Source organism: Anabrus simplex, chromosome 9 (genome assembly GCF_040414725.1).
Source record: "Anabrus simplex isolate iqAnaSimp1 chromosome 9, ASM4041472v1, whole genome shotgun sequence".
Taxonomy (NCBI): domain Eukaryota; kingdom Metazoa; phylum Arthropoda; class Insecta; order Orthoptera; family Tettigoniidae; genus Anabrus; species Anabrus simplex.
The window spans coordinates 87962213-87981082 of record NC_090273.1 but is presented as its reverse complement, the minus strand read 5'-3'; the positions used below and the strand labels follow the sequence as shown (position 1 = coordinate 87981082).

General features: G+C 40.0%; 1 protein-coding gene across 1 annotated transcript in view; it reads right to left on the bottom strand.

Annotated features, from left to right (window-relative positions):
• Positions 1-5532: 5532 nt before the first annotated feature.
• LOC136881017 (PIH1 domain-containing protein 1) overlaps positions 5533-18870 on the bottom strand; it is a 282859-nt gene continuing 269521 nt past the window's right edge. Inside the window, exons 6-7 of the mRNA XM_067153607.2 lie at positions 14953-15096; positions 5533-7471 (exon numbers count right to left, since the gene is read on the bottom strand). Coding sequence (XP_067009708.2) covers positions 7433-7471; positions 14953-15096 — 183 coding nt within the window. The 3' untranslated portion in view covers positions 5533-7432. The remainder of the gene's footprint in view (positions 7472-14952; positions 15097-18870) is intronic.

The window sequence follows — 18870 nt, the reverse complement described above, 5'->3', positions numbered from 1 at the left end:
ACCTGTTCCTTTTCGTAAGATTGAGTTAAATAACGAGCCTATAACAGCTCTCTTAGATTCAGGCAGTGTTTGTTCGATTATTTCGGCTGAATGGTATACTAAATTGAAATCTGTTTGTAAACTGCCTGACTATGTCTCATCTCCTGTTCAATATGTTTTGGCTAATTCATCCCAATTAGAAATTCTAGGTTCCTTATTGGTCAAAATTCGTATTTTTAAATTCACATGGAAAGTTAAATTGTTTGTGGCCAAGCTCTTGTCTTGCCCCATTATATTGGGAGCGGACTTTATTTTTCACACTGGTCTTGTGCTCGATCTTCAGAGTAGGTCTTGCACTTTCAAATTTGCCTCTAATTGTAGCATCCCTCTATTAAAGTGTAATTCTGCATCATGTTCTATTTCGCCTACCCAGGATGAGATGTTGTTAGACCTTAGACATCTACCTGAGGAGCAGGCTGATAGTATTCGTAAGCTGTGTCAGTCGTTTCCAGAGGTGTTTTCTGATACTCTTGGTGTTACTGACCTGATCGAATACAAAATTGAGGTCACGGATTCGATTCCTGTCCGTTTTCCACCGTATAGGCTATCTCCACCTAAAATGAAGGCTCTGAAAGAAATTATCGATCAGATGTTGAAGGATGGTATTATTAGGCCCTCTAAGTCGGCTTATTCTTCGCCTATTTTTCTAGTTCCGAAACCCCAAGGAGGCTTCAGGCCTGTCATTGATTATAGGGCTCTCAATCGGAAGGTGGTGTTACAATCTGTGCCCCTTCCCGACCTTCATTCTTGTTTTTCATGGTTTCGTAAGGCCAAGTTCTTTACTATCTTGGACTTGAATCAGGCCTACAATCAAATTCCCCTTGCCGAAGAGTCTAAACACCTTACAGCGTTTGCCACGGACTGGAATTTATATGAATACAACCGCGTGCCTTTCGGGCTCCCCACGGGAGCCGCTGTACTCACTAGGCTGCTAGATAGGGTCTTCTCCGACATCAAATTTGAATACTTGTACCACTACTTGGATGATGTCGTCGTATTTTCAGAGACTTTTGAAGAGCATCTAGATCATCTGCGAGAAGTTCTCGATCGCCTTCGTAAGGCTGGGTTAACTGTTAAGTTGTGCAAGGTTGCCTTTGCTAAGCCCTCTATGTCTTTCCTAGGGCATATTGTGTCCCCTGATGGTGTAGCCGTCGATCATTCTAGAACACAGGCCATCCGTGATTTTAAACCTCCCAAGGACATTAAAGGTATCGCCAGGTTCATTGGTATGGTGAATTTCTTCAGGAAGTTTATTCCTAACTTCGCTAATAGAGCGGCGCCCTTAAACCTTCTTCGTAGGAAAGGCATCAAATTTGAGTGGGGACCTTCTCAACAAGCCGCTTTCGAAGACCTTAAATTAGCTCTTTGTAATGCCCCTGTACTTGCTATGCCTGATTTCTCGAAGAAATTCATCGTCCAAACCGACGCGTCGTCGTCAGCAGTAGCGGCAGTCCTTCTTCAAGAGACTGAACTAGGGAGGCGACCCATCGCCTATGCATCTAGGACATTGTCGGCTCAAGAAGCCAAGTATTCCATATATGAGCTCGAAGGTTTGGCAGTCTTATTCGCCTTAGAGAAGTTCCGTCTCTATCTGGAACATGTTAAATTCGACCTGGAGACAGATAATCAAGCCTTAAGCTGGGTCTTAGGTAGGCCACGTCGTACTGGTCGTATAGCCCGCTGGGCCATCCGTATTTCTGCCTTCCAGTTTGATGTTAGACATATCAGAGGTACCGAAAATATTGTCGCTGATGGACTCAGCCGTATGTTTTCAAACGACGTTGAGAACCATGAACCGGTCGACAGTTCATCACCTCCCGAGTCAACACCATCTGATATTAATGCCATCTTAACGGATGCCCCCATGCTCTTTAGGGATATCGAGAAATACCAACATGAAGATCCGACGCTGGCTCCGATAATGGAAACCCTTTCTTCTGGGGAACATGTTGTCCCTTATGTTCTGAGGAATGGTGTTTTATGTTGCCCTTCGAGGCATGACAAGATGATGAAGGTTGTCGTTCCAGCTGTTCTTGTGCCTATGATCTTCAAGTACTACCATGAGACCCCATTAGGGGGGCATCTTGGAATCTTTAAAACCCGTGAAAAGATTCGTGAAATGTTCATCTGGAAAGGTATGGACGGTGAAATCCGTGAACTAGTAAAGGCTTGTAAATCCTGTTTGATTAGTAAACCAACCATATCCACCAAGGTAGGCCTTTTGTCTTCCCATCAAGCGTCGCGCCCCATGGAACGCCTGTACATTGATTATGTAGGACCCTTCCCCCAGTCAAAGGGTAATGCTAACAAGTTCATCTTTGTATGCGTAGATGGTTTTACGAGATTTTCTTGGTTATTTCCGACTAAGCTGGCTACCGCTCAGTCCACAATTACTTGCCTAAATTCTATTTTTGCTTCTTTTGGTCCGTGCCAATATATTGTGTCCGATAATGCTAAGGCGTTTACATCAAATCTTTTTCGTAAATTCTGTTTTGACTTATCCATCTCTCATGTAACTACTTCTGCTTATTACCCTCAACCATCTCTGGCTGAACGGGTTAATCGTAATCTCAGGTCCGCACTTATTGCCTATCATCATGAAGATCATTCCAGGTGGGACACGTCCCTGCATTGGTTAGCTTTTGCTTTGAATTCGGCGGTTCATGAATCACATAAATTTACTCCAACTTCTTTGATGTTCAAGTTTGTTCCCAACTCGCCGCTCTCTAACCTCTGGTCTCTGAGTGACATTCTACCCGAGACAATAGATCCGGATAATATTAAAGATCTTTGGAAGAAGGCTAAAGCCAATCTTAAGGTATCTCATGAAAAGGTTAGGGAAAGGTATGATCGTGGACGGAGACCCACCACTTTGAATGTAGGTGACCAGGTGATGGTCAAGAACTTTGTTCCCGCGGGCAAGCTTGCCCCCAGATTTCATGGGTCTTGTATCATTCTCGATTTTCTTACGCCAGTTACGTTGTTAGTAAGCAATCCAGCCACCGAGAGGATATTTAGGGTTCACCTGTCACAGGTGAAACCGGTGTAATTTCTGTGTTAACTTGCTTCATATCATTGTGAAAGGGGATATGAAGGTTATATTTTTTTTGAGTTTTCAATTTCTAGGCATTCTGCCCCTTCTATAATATTTTGTTTTATATGTAAGCATTTGTGTGAAACCTCCCCCGATTTGTTAAACTGCCATCCTGTCCTTGCCTCGGCCATTACCACGCTCCCGTCTCCTGCTCCAATACACACTGTGGCTTGATTATATTAAATGCCATGGATATCTGCACGCCGCTGACCCCTCAACCTCTTCACCAAGCCTGTGCCCTCAAAAAGATGATGGTCCAACACAATTCTGCCGCCTAGCTTTAATGTTTCAGTGCCCCCGCAGCCGCGCGGCGCCGTGCAGCAACTGGGGCAGAGGACGGGCCCCCTCTTCTCCAGCGAGTACGTCAGGTGCACGGCGAGCCGGAGCTCTCCTCCCGGCCAAGGCGGATGCGCGGCGCACGACCTGCTACTTGCCCGCAGCCTGTATATGTTCACCGCGGGCGCGGCGTGTTTCAACACCTCTGCTCCCCTCATAGTGCGGGCGAGCGGTATCTCAGGGTACTTGAGGGGTCCGAGTGGCCTCCCTTTGGACGCAAGCTGCTACGGCCGGTCTGGCCATTCAACTTAATCAACATCAACTACATGGACAGTTACGATAAGCAATGACTACACTTGGGAATTCAACAGCAATATTTGGTGGACATTGCAAAATTTTTCATCACTTTTAAGTATTAAAAGTTTATCTTCAGAATTCAACTTCTACCAACATAAAGACTGTACTTCACCTGCAACAACAAAATTTTGAAACTGAATCTAACCAAATTAGGAAAATCTTATAAATTTTTTGGCAATTAATCTCCATATCTACATCAAAACTTGGACCTTGTTTTCAAACAATTTCATGTGTCACCCCTGGAGGAACTTTTGGGGGGGGAGGTCTGTACCGGGCGGTACACCTCCACGCCGCTAATTTAAAATTTGCGCCAGGTGAAACTCCTCTGCTGGAGGAAGTCTGAACTTTATCTACGCTATTAATTCTCTACCTTCTCAGAAGATGTCACCACGTGGAAAATTTTGAGTTTTTGAACTGTGTCATTTTTGATGTGTTTTTGTTTCGCTTGAAGTAAGAAGTGTGAACTTTCTCTTCTAGAGGACACTACTGAAGATCAACAATAGTGCACCCTTGTGCGGAGTCAAAGAACTATTTTGTTGGAGAAATTTTTATTTCAAATGTTTGTTCCTTGCTAAATTTCTTTCAGTCATTGGTTAAGTTGGCAATATTAACCCCTCCTTTCCCCTTGTTTTAAATCTAGCCTATCCCGAATTTCTTAAATTAATTTTCCACCAATTATGTGTTTCTTCTTAGTATTGTGTAGGGGTTTTTTTGATGAACCAATAAAATCCTCGTGGGAGGGTGTTCTCATTCCCCTAACGCCTAGAACCTTCCGCGAGAGTATTTAAACTGCTGATTTTAGGGTCTCCGGGCCACTTCTGTTCCATCTTTCAGTGTATTAAGTACATAGCAGGAGGCGGGAAGCGCCTCTTTCCTCGGCAGCGGTCAACAACAAGGTAATGGCCGATTAATAACTTCTTTCTTTGCTAGCTCAGCAGTTTAACTCTCGGGGCGGGTTCGAAACGTTCCACCATGTAACCTTTTCCTAAATGTAACTACTCTTTTCATATATTCTCCTTTAAAGCTACATACTGGAATAGAGAGTGCTAACCCTCTCGAGCTCCCACTCATATTGTTTTGAGGTGAACTTATTTTTCTCAACCTATTCTTCGTTAACGTAAGACAAATTGTTCTCTTCTTAAGTCACCTCTTTAGTATGGGATTAGCCCTTGTATTAACGGCCTAGTGCCAAGTAGGTCTTAATCAAAGTGTATTAGGAGTGCAAGTTCGCCTCCTCTCAAATTGTTATTTTAGAGGTCATTTAATTAACCTCCTTTTCATTTAATAGACCTCAGTAGATTGGGTATTTTACCCCTGTGTTTACGTCCGTTGAGGACAGCTTGAAGGTGGAGTTTGGTGTGGCCTGGGAGAGGCTTAAATTTGAGAGCGAGTGGCTCTTTTGAAAATTGAGTGTTGTATGCCTCGTGGAGGCTTTTCAGTGTAAATTGGAGCAAGGGCTCCTAGGCATGAATGGGGTTTTCTGCCCCTCTGTTGATTGTGTTTGGGGTAAAATTGAGCTGATTGCCCTAGCATTGTGAAGTCAGGGCGCGAAGCCCAAATCCTGTAAATATTGTAACTACCCTTTTGGACTTGCTACTTTGTACCTGCCATGCTTGTTATTTCTTTGTTTCAAAAAGAAAATATAACCTTGTTAAATTTTAAATTAATTTTACTTTAGTAGCTTGAGACCTGTTCACCACCCCGCACCTTCTTTCACGCATAACTACCACAAAAATTCGGTAACAGCCTCAATTACAGAAGATGAACTTATACGTGTGAATCAGAGTTTTCTAAGATGATGCCAAAAATGTGTGGATGCAGGAGAAGAACATTTCCAACATCTCCTGTCATAAGGAAGGCACAAGCTTATTTTCGTAATTCTTAATTACTAATTTTCTTAAGTCTTATTTTCTTAAATTTTTTTTTTACAAGTTGCTTTACGACACACCGACAGATAGGTTCTATGGTGATGATGGGATAGGAAAGGACTAGGAGTGAGAAAGAAACAGCCATGGCCTTAATTAAGGTACAGCCTGGTGTGAAAATGAGAAACCACGGAAAACCACCTTTAGGGCAGCCGACAGTAGGGTTCGAACCCACTATCTCCCAAATACTGGATAGTGGCCCCACTTAAGCAAATGCAGCTACTGAGCTCGGTTTGTTATCTCATGTCGTGCACGGATAAAGCGAGTGCCGTGCTGTCCTTGTTGCTCTGCCGCAGAGCGGGGAGTGATGAGTCAAATGGAGGCAGATAAGCTGGGCGTGCCTGCCAGCCAACCAATGAGAGAAACTCACTTGTAGAATGGGTAGGAATGAACAATGTGTTTAATTTCCAAGAATATTCAATTCACTTGGAAAAGGGAACATCTACTGAGAACAAATCTGGATTTTTGCTCTTGAGAAATGGAGTCTGAAATCAGTATTAAGCAAATGAAAGACCATTTACTTGTCATAAGCACTGCATAACTGCAGCTTTGACAGTTTTAACAATTCATAATCTATTCAGATTATTTTCTATCTCCCTTTTACTTTTGTGGTCATGTGTCCTTTTCCAAATGATTTTCATATATATTTTGATAGTGGTACAGTTGTAAACTTCTTTTATTGTTTTACTATTTTTATACCACAGACACAACATTAAAAATAAGAAAATAACACTTCATGCATTTCATTCACAGAGTGTGTGTTAATATTTATATTTGCAGGAGTTTAGATGGATGTTGTCACTTCTGGCTGTTTTGAATTTTCTTTTAAGAATATGATTGTCTAGTAAACACTGACAGTTTTACAACATAATTTTAGCTGTTTTAAGAAATATATACAGCAACAATTAGTGCTTTATCTGCGAAGGAAACCAACAGAAGTTACATAAATGCTTGGGTGACTAGTACTTAAATAGTATAAATGCTTCATATCATAAAAATTCCTATTTCAAACCCTGCATTTTCTATGAGCACTGTCACCTATATTGTAGTTAACTCTTGAAAAGTCTGTACAATCAGTGTAACGCTGAAAGCAAGCATGTAACACACTATTTTTGATTAGTGGTGCATATCTTGAGTTCACATATACTGTATTTATCTGCATAATTTTCTCACCATGATTATGTAAAAGTTTTCCTTCGTCACTAGTGTGTTCTCTATTTATTTTTTGCAAAATATGCAGTATTGAAAACATCAGTAGTTTCAATGGCTGGTCTTCAGTCTGTATGCGGCGACTGAGAAATGTAAGCAATAACACTACAGTAACTGAACCACTCGGCCAGCTGAGCTTAGTTTTGGTCTATTTGGTATATGCGTGCATCGTTAGTACAAGTGTAGTTTAAATCAAGCAGAAGGTGGCTGTGTGGATTCACGCAGAGGAAAAATCTAATGGTTTTTGATTTTGTTTTTTTCCTTTTTATATTCCACTAACTACTTTTTGATGGTTTTCAGAGATGCAGGAAAAATTTTCTCTTTGAAGGAAGAGTAACTGCCAAATGACTATACTGAAAAAGTGGTGGAATTCCAGATTCAAAATTAAATTTGCATAGTTTTCTGAGGTTAAAAAATATTGAAAAGTGATAGAATTACACTAATAAATACAGTACCATTTTAAATTTAACTTGTGGAAATCTATAAGATATGTTCTGTATGGTATGACTCATAAAGTGAATCAGAGCACACTTTAATTCACAGCAAGAACAGGCATGGTCACGGTTAGGATCTGAAAAGGAAACAAGAAAAAATGAGTAAATCTACTAAAAATAATCTGAGAATCAATGAAAAGTAAAAGCCAAGTATTTTAAAACAACAAGGTTACAGAATGAACAAATAAGGAAGAATGTTAATATCAATAAAACTAACAAGTTAAAGATTCCATATACACTGCCAGAAAAAAAAGCATGCGACATCCTCAAGGACTGTGTTCAGTGGCACCAGGGTATAATATGTGCATACTGAGGAGTTGTTGTGTTAATGATTCATTTGTCACAGACATCAGCGATCAGATGGCGCTCAGGAGGCCTCTCCTTGTGCACTCTGTTTTGACTTTGCATGCAGTAACTGTGCTGAGGTTACAGGTGAACAGTGTTTGCAACATTCATTCAAGGGTACAACCACGCCCCGCCAACGAGTACGTGTTCCTGTTCAAGAACTGCAGCCATTTGAACGGGGTAGCATTGTGGGCCTGCGGGAAGTTGGATGGACGTATCGACAGATTGCTGCACATGTTGGGCACAATGTACTTGACGTGTGCCACTGCGGAACATTCTGTGGAACATTCCCACACCCGTAGGCCAGGCTCCGAACGTAGTACAGACGCATATCAAGATCGATGCATTGTGCGAACAGCTGTGGTCAACTGAACATCATCTAGGAACAAAATCTGGTCACATGTTGCACCTGCTGTGTTACCAAGAACCATGGAAACTGTCTCCTTGCAGAAGAATTATGATCACGTGTGCCTCTGACCAGTCTACCACTGACACCACGATACCGCCGAGCGCGGCTACTCTGGTGTTATGAAAGAGTCAACTGGAGAGGAGAATGGTGCTCTGTTGTCTTCAGTGACAAGAGTAGGTTCTGTCTGTACGCAAGTGATGGATGTACAAGTGTACGGCATTTACCTGGTGAGCGGGCTATTCCAGAGTGCATTTGCCCACAACACCCAGGTCCCACCCCAGGCTTCATGGTGTGGGGGGCCATCAGTTACAACTCGCGGTCACAGTTGGTGTTTCTACAGGGTAACGTAACCAGTGCCTGCTGTATTGCAGAGGTTGTTCTCACTGTGCTACTGCCATTTCTTCGACAGGAAGGTGATGTGCTTTTTCAGCAGGAAAATGCACATCTACATACAGCTGCTGCAACAAAATGTGCTTTACGTGGTGTACAAGAACATTTTTTTTTGCTAGGGGCTTTACGTCGCACCGACACAGATAGGTCTTATGGCGACGATGGGAAAGGAAAGGCCTAGGAGTTGGAAGGAAGCGGCCGTGGTGTACAAGAACAGCCCTGGCCAGAAAGATCACCGGATCTCTTGCCAATCGAACACGCATGGGACTTGATGAGACAACTGTTTGGGCACCCTTTTACTGTGACGTATGTTTCATTTATCTGAATTTGTAATTATATACTCCTGCAATGATGAACTACCTGTCACATCGCTTATGAATAAAATGGCCTTGTCCTTGAAGATGTTGCGTGGTGTTTCTTCCGGTAGTGTATAATAAAAACCTAAAATTTATTCTCCAATGTTTGTGTGTCTGCATAAAAATTATCCATAAATTTAATAAGGTTTACAGCACTGAGATTGCAAGTTATAAATCTCATTCCGTATTGACTGTTGTCACTTTACAAATTTGTAAAGTGTACAGCGTTGAGACTTATAAAATATTGTTGACAAAAATAACACCACAATTAAACAGAACTTCTTAATCATATTATCATCCTATGGCCTCAGCAACAGAGTTGCACACCTCTAAAGTGGTGCCATCTACTCAGCTCTTTACAGTTTCAACAGTCTAACTGTGCTGGTGTCCAGCAATGAAAGTCTAATTCTACCAAAATGACACTACAGCTGAGTTGATTTTAATTTTGTTGGGTGACCCTAATTGAACCACCAAAGATCTTTAACATACCGACAACCAGGGGACAAATTAAGACATAGGCCTGCTATGCCATTACCTAGGGTCACACACTCATAAGGATCCCGTGTGAGATTATGCATGCACTTTTTTACTCTGAAGAGCTACAAATATCAGCTAAAGAAGACAAGTATAAACCTAAATACCTGGCATAGTCAAGCAGAAAACTGTACTCTCTTGCACACAATCATTTCAGCTAGCATTGTACAATCTGATGAAGTACATCAAAGAGAAAAAGCAGAGGCAGTGAAAGACAAAAACTTTGTCATATCCAGCCACAGCCTCCACCTTTCATTAGGGAAATATGTGTTACAACATGTTCTATGCAAGGATTGGCCTTCTAAGTCATCGAGCACTATCATAGATGAACAAAAGGAACAACAGGAGTGAAATGTACACTCAGATACAAGCATCGGGCAACGACAACGATGCGGGGAAACCAGTTCAATGATACAAGAATAATGAAATTCAATCTTGAAAGTTCACAAGTAGTTATTTTTTTTTTCTTCCCAATATGTTTCTGCTTATACAGGTCATTCAACAAGTAGTTTCATCCCACTATTTGAGCAAAGCTGCAAAATATATTGTATAGACAAAGGACCACTAGTACAAATATTTAGACTTGATGCATAAACATCAATTCAGAGTTAAAACCTACTCTTAAATGAAAGGCTCTTGTCTGTATGGTTCCATTTTAGTTTGATTTTTTTTTTTTTTCTTTCAAAGATTAGTCCATGCCTGAAAACTCTGTGAGCGAATATTAGCATGTGTGAAGGTGAAACATTTGTTCTACCATAGTCACAATCTAGTCAGTCATCTATGCCACAGGTACTCTGCATCTGTACATGTTAGAGCAAACAGTGGAGCAGTAGAAGTATCGCATACAACAACAGTGCGAAGATCTGAACTTCTGAATAAACAACTGAACCTGGATTCTGTTCACTTAGTTTATTGAACACATTCACAATGCACAGCCTATGGTCACTTCTGAGCGGTTTTCCTCTTTTGTGCTACACTACACGCGATGGTCCTATCCCTTGCTCCATTTCTCTCACTATGAATAACGACTCACTGACTGCTGGATGATGCAACAATGCGCCTGCAATAGCATTTTAATGAATAATGTGAAGAATAATTACAAAAGAGTATTTTAAAGGTCATTAAAAAATGTAATAATTTTTATACCCGTTATATACCCAAGTCCGAACTAATTCATTCTTCAGTATTATTTCCTCTTTTTAAATATTCATTTGATATGAAGAGATTATTTTTATTTTTAAACATTTAATAAAATACAAATTCCAGGTAATAATGTTTGGTTTTTATGTCCCACTAACTACTTTTGATGGTTCTCGGAGACGCCGAGATGACGGAATTTTGTGGCACAGGATTTCTTTTACGTGCCAGTAAAACTACCGAAATGAGACTAATGTATTTGAACACCTTTGTAACAATGTTAAATCGAACATGCCAACCTGGCTTCAGAAGGCCAGCGCCTCAACAGTCTCAGCCACTCAGCCCGGCTCCAAACTTCACTCTTTTATGCAATTGTAAAATAATGTTTTAGCTAAGTAATTAAAATTATCAAACATTTATTTCAATTGAATTATGCATATCATTTCCTAATGGTACTTCTGTAGGCCTACTATATGCAGAATTTTACGAAAATTGGCCTATTATTCAACTGCAGCCCGCAAACATGACTAGGGTTTCCAATATGGCCCTCGAGCCCTTACAAATTGGAAACTCCTGATATATAAATATATATACACTGGTATATATGAAGGGGTTAAAGTCAAAGTGGTGTAAGTCAATTTTCGGTAGAAGTTGACTTAGGCACAGAAAGGCGATGTAGAAATAAAAAACTGTTCATAGAAAAAGTGGAGTAAGTCAGAGCTTCACTCATTTCGTCGTTAGATGGCAGCACAAGTTAGACTGGTAATGGATCATCTGTTTTGCTGATAACTGAAGTGGTGTGAGTCAGACTTACACCAGTGTGGTTGTAATTGTTCCGCAATGTTCATCGAGTGTTGAATGCATGCGTGAATACTCAAAGAAACGATGGATTCTGAAATAAGTTTAAGTGATCCGTTGGATGAGCTGGAGTCCAGTGATGAATGGGAGTGTGAACAAGGAGAAAACACATCAGAAACAGATGATGGTAAGTACTATTCACCTTCTAACCTCTCAGTTACTCACCTACTAACCTATTTTGTTGCAACGTTTTTAGCAAGTACTTACATTAGATTATGCCTTAGGTCCTTTTGGTCTACTATTCCCTGAATAATACACCTTTGTAATCGGTTCGGAAAAAAAGAAAGGAAAAATGGAGAAAAATGCATGAAGAGTGATGTTTTTAGTGAATTTTCTGTGATTATTGAAAATGGTCGTGTTGAGTATCGTTTTTCACGTAATTTTGAATGCTGAATCGAAGCTTCCCCTGCAGTTTTTTATTTCGGTAGTAAGTGTAACAAGATGTTTGTTGTTTCAGAATCAGAAGGAGATGAAGAGGTAGACGGCGGACGCCAGCGCAACCATTCCAGCGAATTTCCTACTGCTGGAACTTCTGAGAATCGAGAAAACGCTCACCCGAGAACGAGGAAAAGACAAAAACACGAAAGTAAAGCTCAAAAGCGAAAGCGAGCACGAAATTCAGGGCTCCCGTACGTGTCCTCTAGAGGAAAAGAAGTGGCCGGTAAGCTGTATCAGAACTTTGATTGTAAATGTAAAAAAAAGTGTGTGGAGAACGTACCTGAAGTGGCGAGGCGAGAAATTTTCGACACCTTTTGGAAGCTAAGCAGTTTTTCTGAACAAAACGTATTTTTATGTGGTTTGATTGTGCAACAGAAACCTAATGTAAGACGCCCACGAAATTCAACGAGAAATGCAAAGTCTGTTTCAAACAGCTTCAGATTCCAAGTCAGAGGCAATAGCGTTACTGTGTGCAAGCGTTTTTTCTTACAAACACTCCAAGTTTCGGATGGGCGAATGACAAGGGCAATACAAAAAGTACGAGAGGGTCAACAACCAGGAAGTGATGGCCGAGGACGCCATCCCCCCAAAAATAAAACACCGGAGGCTGCCATGAATGGTGTGCGTGACCACATAGCATCTTTCCCATCGTATCAATCGCACTACAGTAGATCAGAGAACCCTAACAGGAAATACCTTCCTCCTGACATGAATGTATGTACAATGTATGAACTGTACAAAGAAAAGTGCACGGAAAAAGGTGATATTCCTGTTTCTGAAGCCATCTACCGTCGAACCTTTAGCAATGAGTTCAACTTGCATTTCCACCGGCCTCTTAAAGATACGTGCACCAGATGCGATGTGCTTGACAAGAAGATTGAAGTGTGTGAAGATGAAGACGAATCTACAAAGCTGAAGGCTGAAAAAGAATTACACCTCAGAAATGCCGAAAAGGTGAGAGAGGCTAGAGATCGGGACAAAGTGAAAGCACGGGAAGACGAATCTTTCTATGGTCTGACATTCGACCTCGAAAAGGCTTTGCCATTTCCTGTTTTGACGACGTCCGTGGCTTACTATAAGCGGAATATGTATTGTTATAACCTTGGCTGCCATGAACTTGGAACAGGTTTAGGCTTCATGTTCTGCTGGGATGAAACGATCGCTTCTCGTGGGTCTCAAGAGATTGGTTCCTGTATCGTCAAACATCTTGCAGCAAGAGCGTCATCTGCTAGGCACATAGTGTTGTACAGTGACGCATGCACGGGCCAAAACCGTAATATTAAGTTTTCCTTGTACCTCATGAAGTACATACAGGGCCCTCAAAGCAATGCAGAAATTATCGATCACAAATTTATGGTAAGTGGCCACTCTTTTCTACCCAACGACGCTGAATTTGGATCAATTGAATCGTACGCAAAGAACAAGTCCATTTATACTGCAGACGACTGGTACAGTATCATAATGAAGTGCCGAAGGAACAATCCATTCATGGTGACGAAAATGAGCCGAGAGGATTTCAAATCTGTTGCAAAGTTGGAAAGTTGTATCACGCGACGAAAGAAAAATGAGAACAACATTGCTGTTAATTGGTTGAAAATTCAATGGATACGAATTTTGAAAGATCAACCTTACACTCTCTTCTACAAAGAAACTGTGAATGAGGATATCCCATTTTCTAAACTAAATCTAAAGGCAGCAAAGCCCGGTAGGCGACATTCTCTGGCCAACGTTTCTCAAGATGTTTTGTACCCAAGGGGAAGGCCTGTTACCGAGGCTAAAAAGAAAGATATGCTTGATCTTCTGCCATACATTCCACCAGTGAAACATGAATTCTTCGTTTCCCTGCGAACCACTATTGAAGAAGGTGAGGAGCTTGTAGATGTTGGACCTCTGGAAATTGTGGAAACCACATATCCTGATGAAATAGACTGAATCCGTATTGCCATGTTAAAAACATTAAGACTCCATTCGTGATAAAAAATTAAATTGTTTGTATTATTCTTATACTTTGTGTAATGTTCAATAAAAATGTGTTTGAGAAGTGCAAGTCAACTTTACATCATTTTGTTGATGTCCATAGTGGTGTAAGTCTTTGGTTTTAGGTCATACAGTGGTGTATGTCACAGGCTATGGTAAGGCACAGTGGTGCAAGTGACTTTGGTTAGTGCGTGAGGTACAACTTTTGAGCAAAAAAAATTTCAAATCAAGCCTAATCCCTAAGTTTGGACCTACGTAGTACCTCTAAAACAATACCATCACAAAAACTTGTCTACTGAATTAACTACAATACCTTTCGCATTATGCTCATTTCCTAAAAACGATGATAAAGTGACTTACACCACTATACCTTTAACCCCTTCATATGATAACCATATTTTAATTTGATTATGTACTCTTCCAAACTCTCTAAATATAATAAAATAAAATAAAATTAAGGTGACATACTAATTTTCTTCGAGCTTGCGTACAGTCGAGTGTGTGAGACGGTTGTCCATGTGCAAAGGCAAGGTGCTCCGCCTATTTGTTTACATCAGGATTAATCTCTTGTGAAAAGAAGATTATTCCTGGCTCTGACTTTCATACTGATAGAATGACAAAGTGCTTTTAAAGCGACTGATCAAGCTGAACTCTAAGGTATTTGACAACTGGAATTGCTTCGACACGAAATAGTGTTAATTATTCTATGTATTCTTTTTGACTGTGATCATTGTGTTATGTGTTTTTAGAACTTTACAATTTAATTTTAGCTCTGCCTTGCTAATTGGCTGATGATGACACTTCAAATGTGTTGAAACCAGTCCCAAATGAACAGGTTGTAACTTCTATTTGGTTCAACTTAATAACAGAGTATTGAAAAGGTGGATCCTTCTTTCTATTTAATATTGTATAATAGCAGTAAACTCAACTGCCTTCCTTCCCAACTCCAACTAAAGCTAACCTGGAGTAAAAGGATTATGATAAGATGATTAGTTTTAAAGACCAACAGAATTTTACTTCCCATATTTTGTTCTCCTGATAGATGATGTGTGAACAAGAAAAATGAGAATTTCATATTTTTAGATTATTAATGGTTATTTAATGTTGTTCTTACCCTGCTATCCCTATTGAAGTGTGCACTTGTATTTTCCTGATCAATAGAATGAGGCACAAATACATCCAGCAGGTAGCCATGGCGACGGCTCTCTACTATTATACGATCTTCTCCAACATCTAGCGACAGCTCACGGGCACCAAGCTAGGAAAGAAAATATTTTAATGACACAACAGTTATGGAACCCCTGGCACAGGAAAATAGAATTTTCAATATGAGTGTTATTTTTCCAGACTGATACTACAGAAAAACCTTGTTTATCTGGACAACTGGGACCAAAGGCAATCCGGACAATCAAAAATTTGGATCATCATCATCATCATCATCATTGTCGTCATCATCGTCATCATCATCGTCATCATCATCGTCATCATCATCACTGTCCCACTCCAGTCGCCCGGGTATGGTTAACAAGCCTCCTCCACTCCTTTCTGTCCTTCCACTTTTCCTACTCCATTACTTCCGCCACATCTAATCCAGCTTCTCTAATGTCCTTCCAAATCTGATCCATCTACCTTCTTCTCGGTCTTCCAACTGGTCTCTTTCCCTTAACTTCACTTTCCAATGTCCTTCTTGCTACCCGTTTATTTCCCATTCTTTTTACATGTCCGAGCCATCACAGTCTGGGTTATATGGGTAATAAAAACAAATCAAAATCCTTAAATAAGCAGATTTACCATTTATGACAATGAAAAACTATGTTTTGTAATAAAATTATGCACATAGTATTGTTTACAAGACATTAAAAAATATAAAAATCTTATGTACATTAAATCACATCATTTCTTAACAAAGAATTGTCCATTGTCTTCTGTTTACGCAAACGCTTTATTATTAATAGTTCAGATGGACTGGTGTCGGGCCGATGCTCCAAGTACGGCATGATGTTTGTCAGCTGGTGCACAGTATCTGCATGTGTCACCCGCTGTTGCAGTGTGATCGCTCCCTCCTCGTCCACGTCATCATCTTTCTCACCCTGCCTGCTGTGGATGTGCATGCCGCTACAATTTCTTCTTCCGTCAAAGTGCCGTAGCCACCGTCATACCATGTCAACACTCTGTGACACTCTAGTAAATCTTTCTTAAATTCAACAAAAAGCATTTTACAGTACAGTATTACTATAATTTATTGTGCAATCTATACAGGAATCAAACTAAAAAGTGAATACTTGGCATACTTAGAGTTATGTTCTTGTTTAGTTAAGAATTATCATCTAATGTGAACATTGAATTTTAAAACTGTCTACAAATCTGATCCGGATCAATGAGGGCTGGATAAACGAGGTTTCTCTGTACTAGTGAATATTAGATTTTATTTCCACATTCGGTAGACTAAAAGATAAGGGAGTTGGAATGTAACTATAGCTTATCATCGCACACAGTAGTGTTTCACAACATTTTCATACTTGTGAGCCCTTCTTAAACTGATTTCCATAAATTGTATCCCTTGTTTTTAAAACAGTAGCGGTTCATTTTGAACACGGACATTTTTTCAGTGGCTATTTTAATGTAATATAGTAGAAATGAGGTGATAGTAGGGAGAGGTAAATTCCATCACTAAAAGTACAAACAATAGATTTAATTTTACAATATTCATAACAAAGAAATAAATATAGCTTAATATATATGATTTTATATACAGTACATATAAAAATGGATGTATGTGTGTGGGTGTGTATGTTCTACCATAGTTCTGGAGTGCATGGAGCAATTTCAACCAAACTTGATACACATGACTTGCTATCCACTAGTAGTGGGGATGGGTGACATATAAAAAAAATAAAAAACAGCTGATATCACTATAGAAACCATTGCTTTTGAGATCACTGAGATGTACAGTGACACTCTAGATGCCATTTAAGTCCCAAGTTCAGCCCGAAGGGCATGGAGGTTGAGAAGGAATGAAAAAGAAAATGTCCTAAATTACTGCAATTATGAATGTATATGTGTAGCCTATATTCCAGCATAGCACTCAACCAAATTTGAACATTTTTACATGCCTAGAGGAGGAACTAGGCAGGGAGATATAAAAAATTACCAGTATTAGTGTTGGATCCATATCAATTATCACTTATTTTTATTTTTATTATTTATCTCAAAGGATCAACTACTTCCCAGACAATCTGGCATGCCACAAGGACAAAGTTTAACACAAAACATAATAATCTAAAAATAAAGCTAAAAATTAAACACACAACAATAATCCTAAAACTACAAAACAGTTTGTAAAATGCCAATCAATGTCACAAAAAAAGAAATAAACAAAAATTCACTTCACACATAATTAACAGGTATTACACATCCTACGAGCAAACATTCACACGAGTGTTGTACCTGGGCAGCACCAGCCTTTCCCACCCTTCCGTAGCCCAAAACCCTCGAAGTGTTAGGGCAGGTAAGTACTTCAAATAAGGAGATAAAGGCTAAGTTAGGAATGAACTTGATGAATGAAACTGTACGCAAAAACCAACTTTGGTGGTGGGGTCATGCGAGATGTCCAGATTTTCGATCGTCCAGATCGGACATGGTCCCATTTGAGCCAGATAAATAGGGTTCTGCTATACATGGAAATTCATTAAATTAATTCCATTCAGGAAGAAGTCAAGCAAGTAATGTTGTGAGAAAATTACAATCATTGAATTATACATAGTGTAACAGAAATACTTGGACAAATGATGGAGGTGTGTTCCTCTCACCAAGACAAACACACGGAAATGCTTCCTTTATGAGGTATTAAAAGAACATTTCATAATGACGCATTACCTGTTTGACACTGGCAACTCATAGGAAGTGTTCAAATCATAGCAACTCAAAAGAAAATGTTCAAAATGTTCTCCTTGTGCACGTTTCCAACGGACACCTACTGCAGTCACTATCACAGTGGCAACACCTGCAGGTGGGAACTGGAGCAAACATGCTGGTGCACTGCCAAATTAAAGTTTGCCATATGGGAATGGCCTACTGCTCTTTAACCAGATACGACATGGCAAGTTATGTTTTTTGCCACATCACCGACCTCAGCTAGGATTGAACCCAAATTCACTAACATCACTCAATTGTCTGACAAATTAATTATTCCAACACACTTACATTGTTGAAGTGTACCTCAAATATAAACTTTTAAATAAATATAATTATAATCAGTGATAGGAAAAGTGAAAGTAAAAGTAATTGGTCTCAATTACCGTTACCTGAGAAAAAATTTATATGCAATTACAATTACTTCACAGAACGCAAGTCTTCAGGGAATCACTAACATTTTTATTTATTTTTTTTTTACATGGGGATGGAATGATACCAAAGTATGCAAAGAAAAATACACTACTCCATTTTTTGCTTTTTAGCATAGACATTAAGTGGCTATCATCACTAGGCGAGATTAATCATACTTTCAGAATGGTCGGGTTGAGTGGCTCAGACGGTTGAGGCGCTGGCCTTCTGACCCCAACTTAGCAGGTCCAATCCTGGCTCAGTCCGGTGGTATTTGAACGTGCTCAAATAAGTCAGCCTCGTGTCTGTAGATCTATTGGCATGTAAAAGAACTTCTGGGGAACTAAATTTCGGCACTTCGGCATCTACGAAAACCATAAAAACTTAGTTAGTGGGACGTGAATCCAATATAATTTATTATTACTTTCAAAATGATTGCTCGCGTGGCTATGAGCTCGCATCTGGGAGATAGTGGGTTCGAATCCCACCTTTGGCAGCCGTGAAGATTGTTTTCCATGGTTTCCCATTTTCACACCAGGCAAATGCTAGGGCTGTACCTTAATTATGGTCACGGCCACTTTCTTCCCATTCCTAGGCCTTTCCCGTCCCATCGTCACCATAAGACCTATCTGTGTCGGTACGACGTAAAGCAACATAGCAAAAAAATTATTGCTCCCAAGCAAAATTTGAATGTCACAAGTTTTCATTA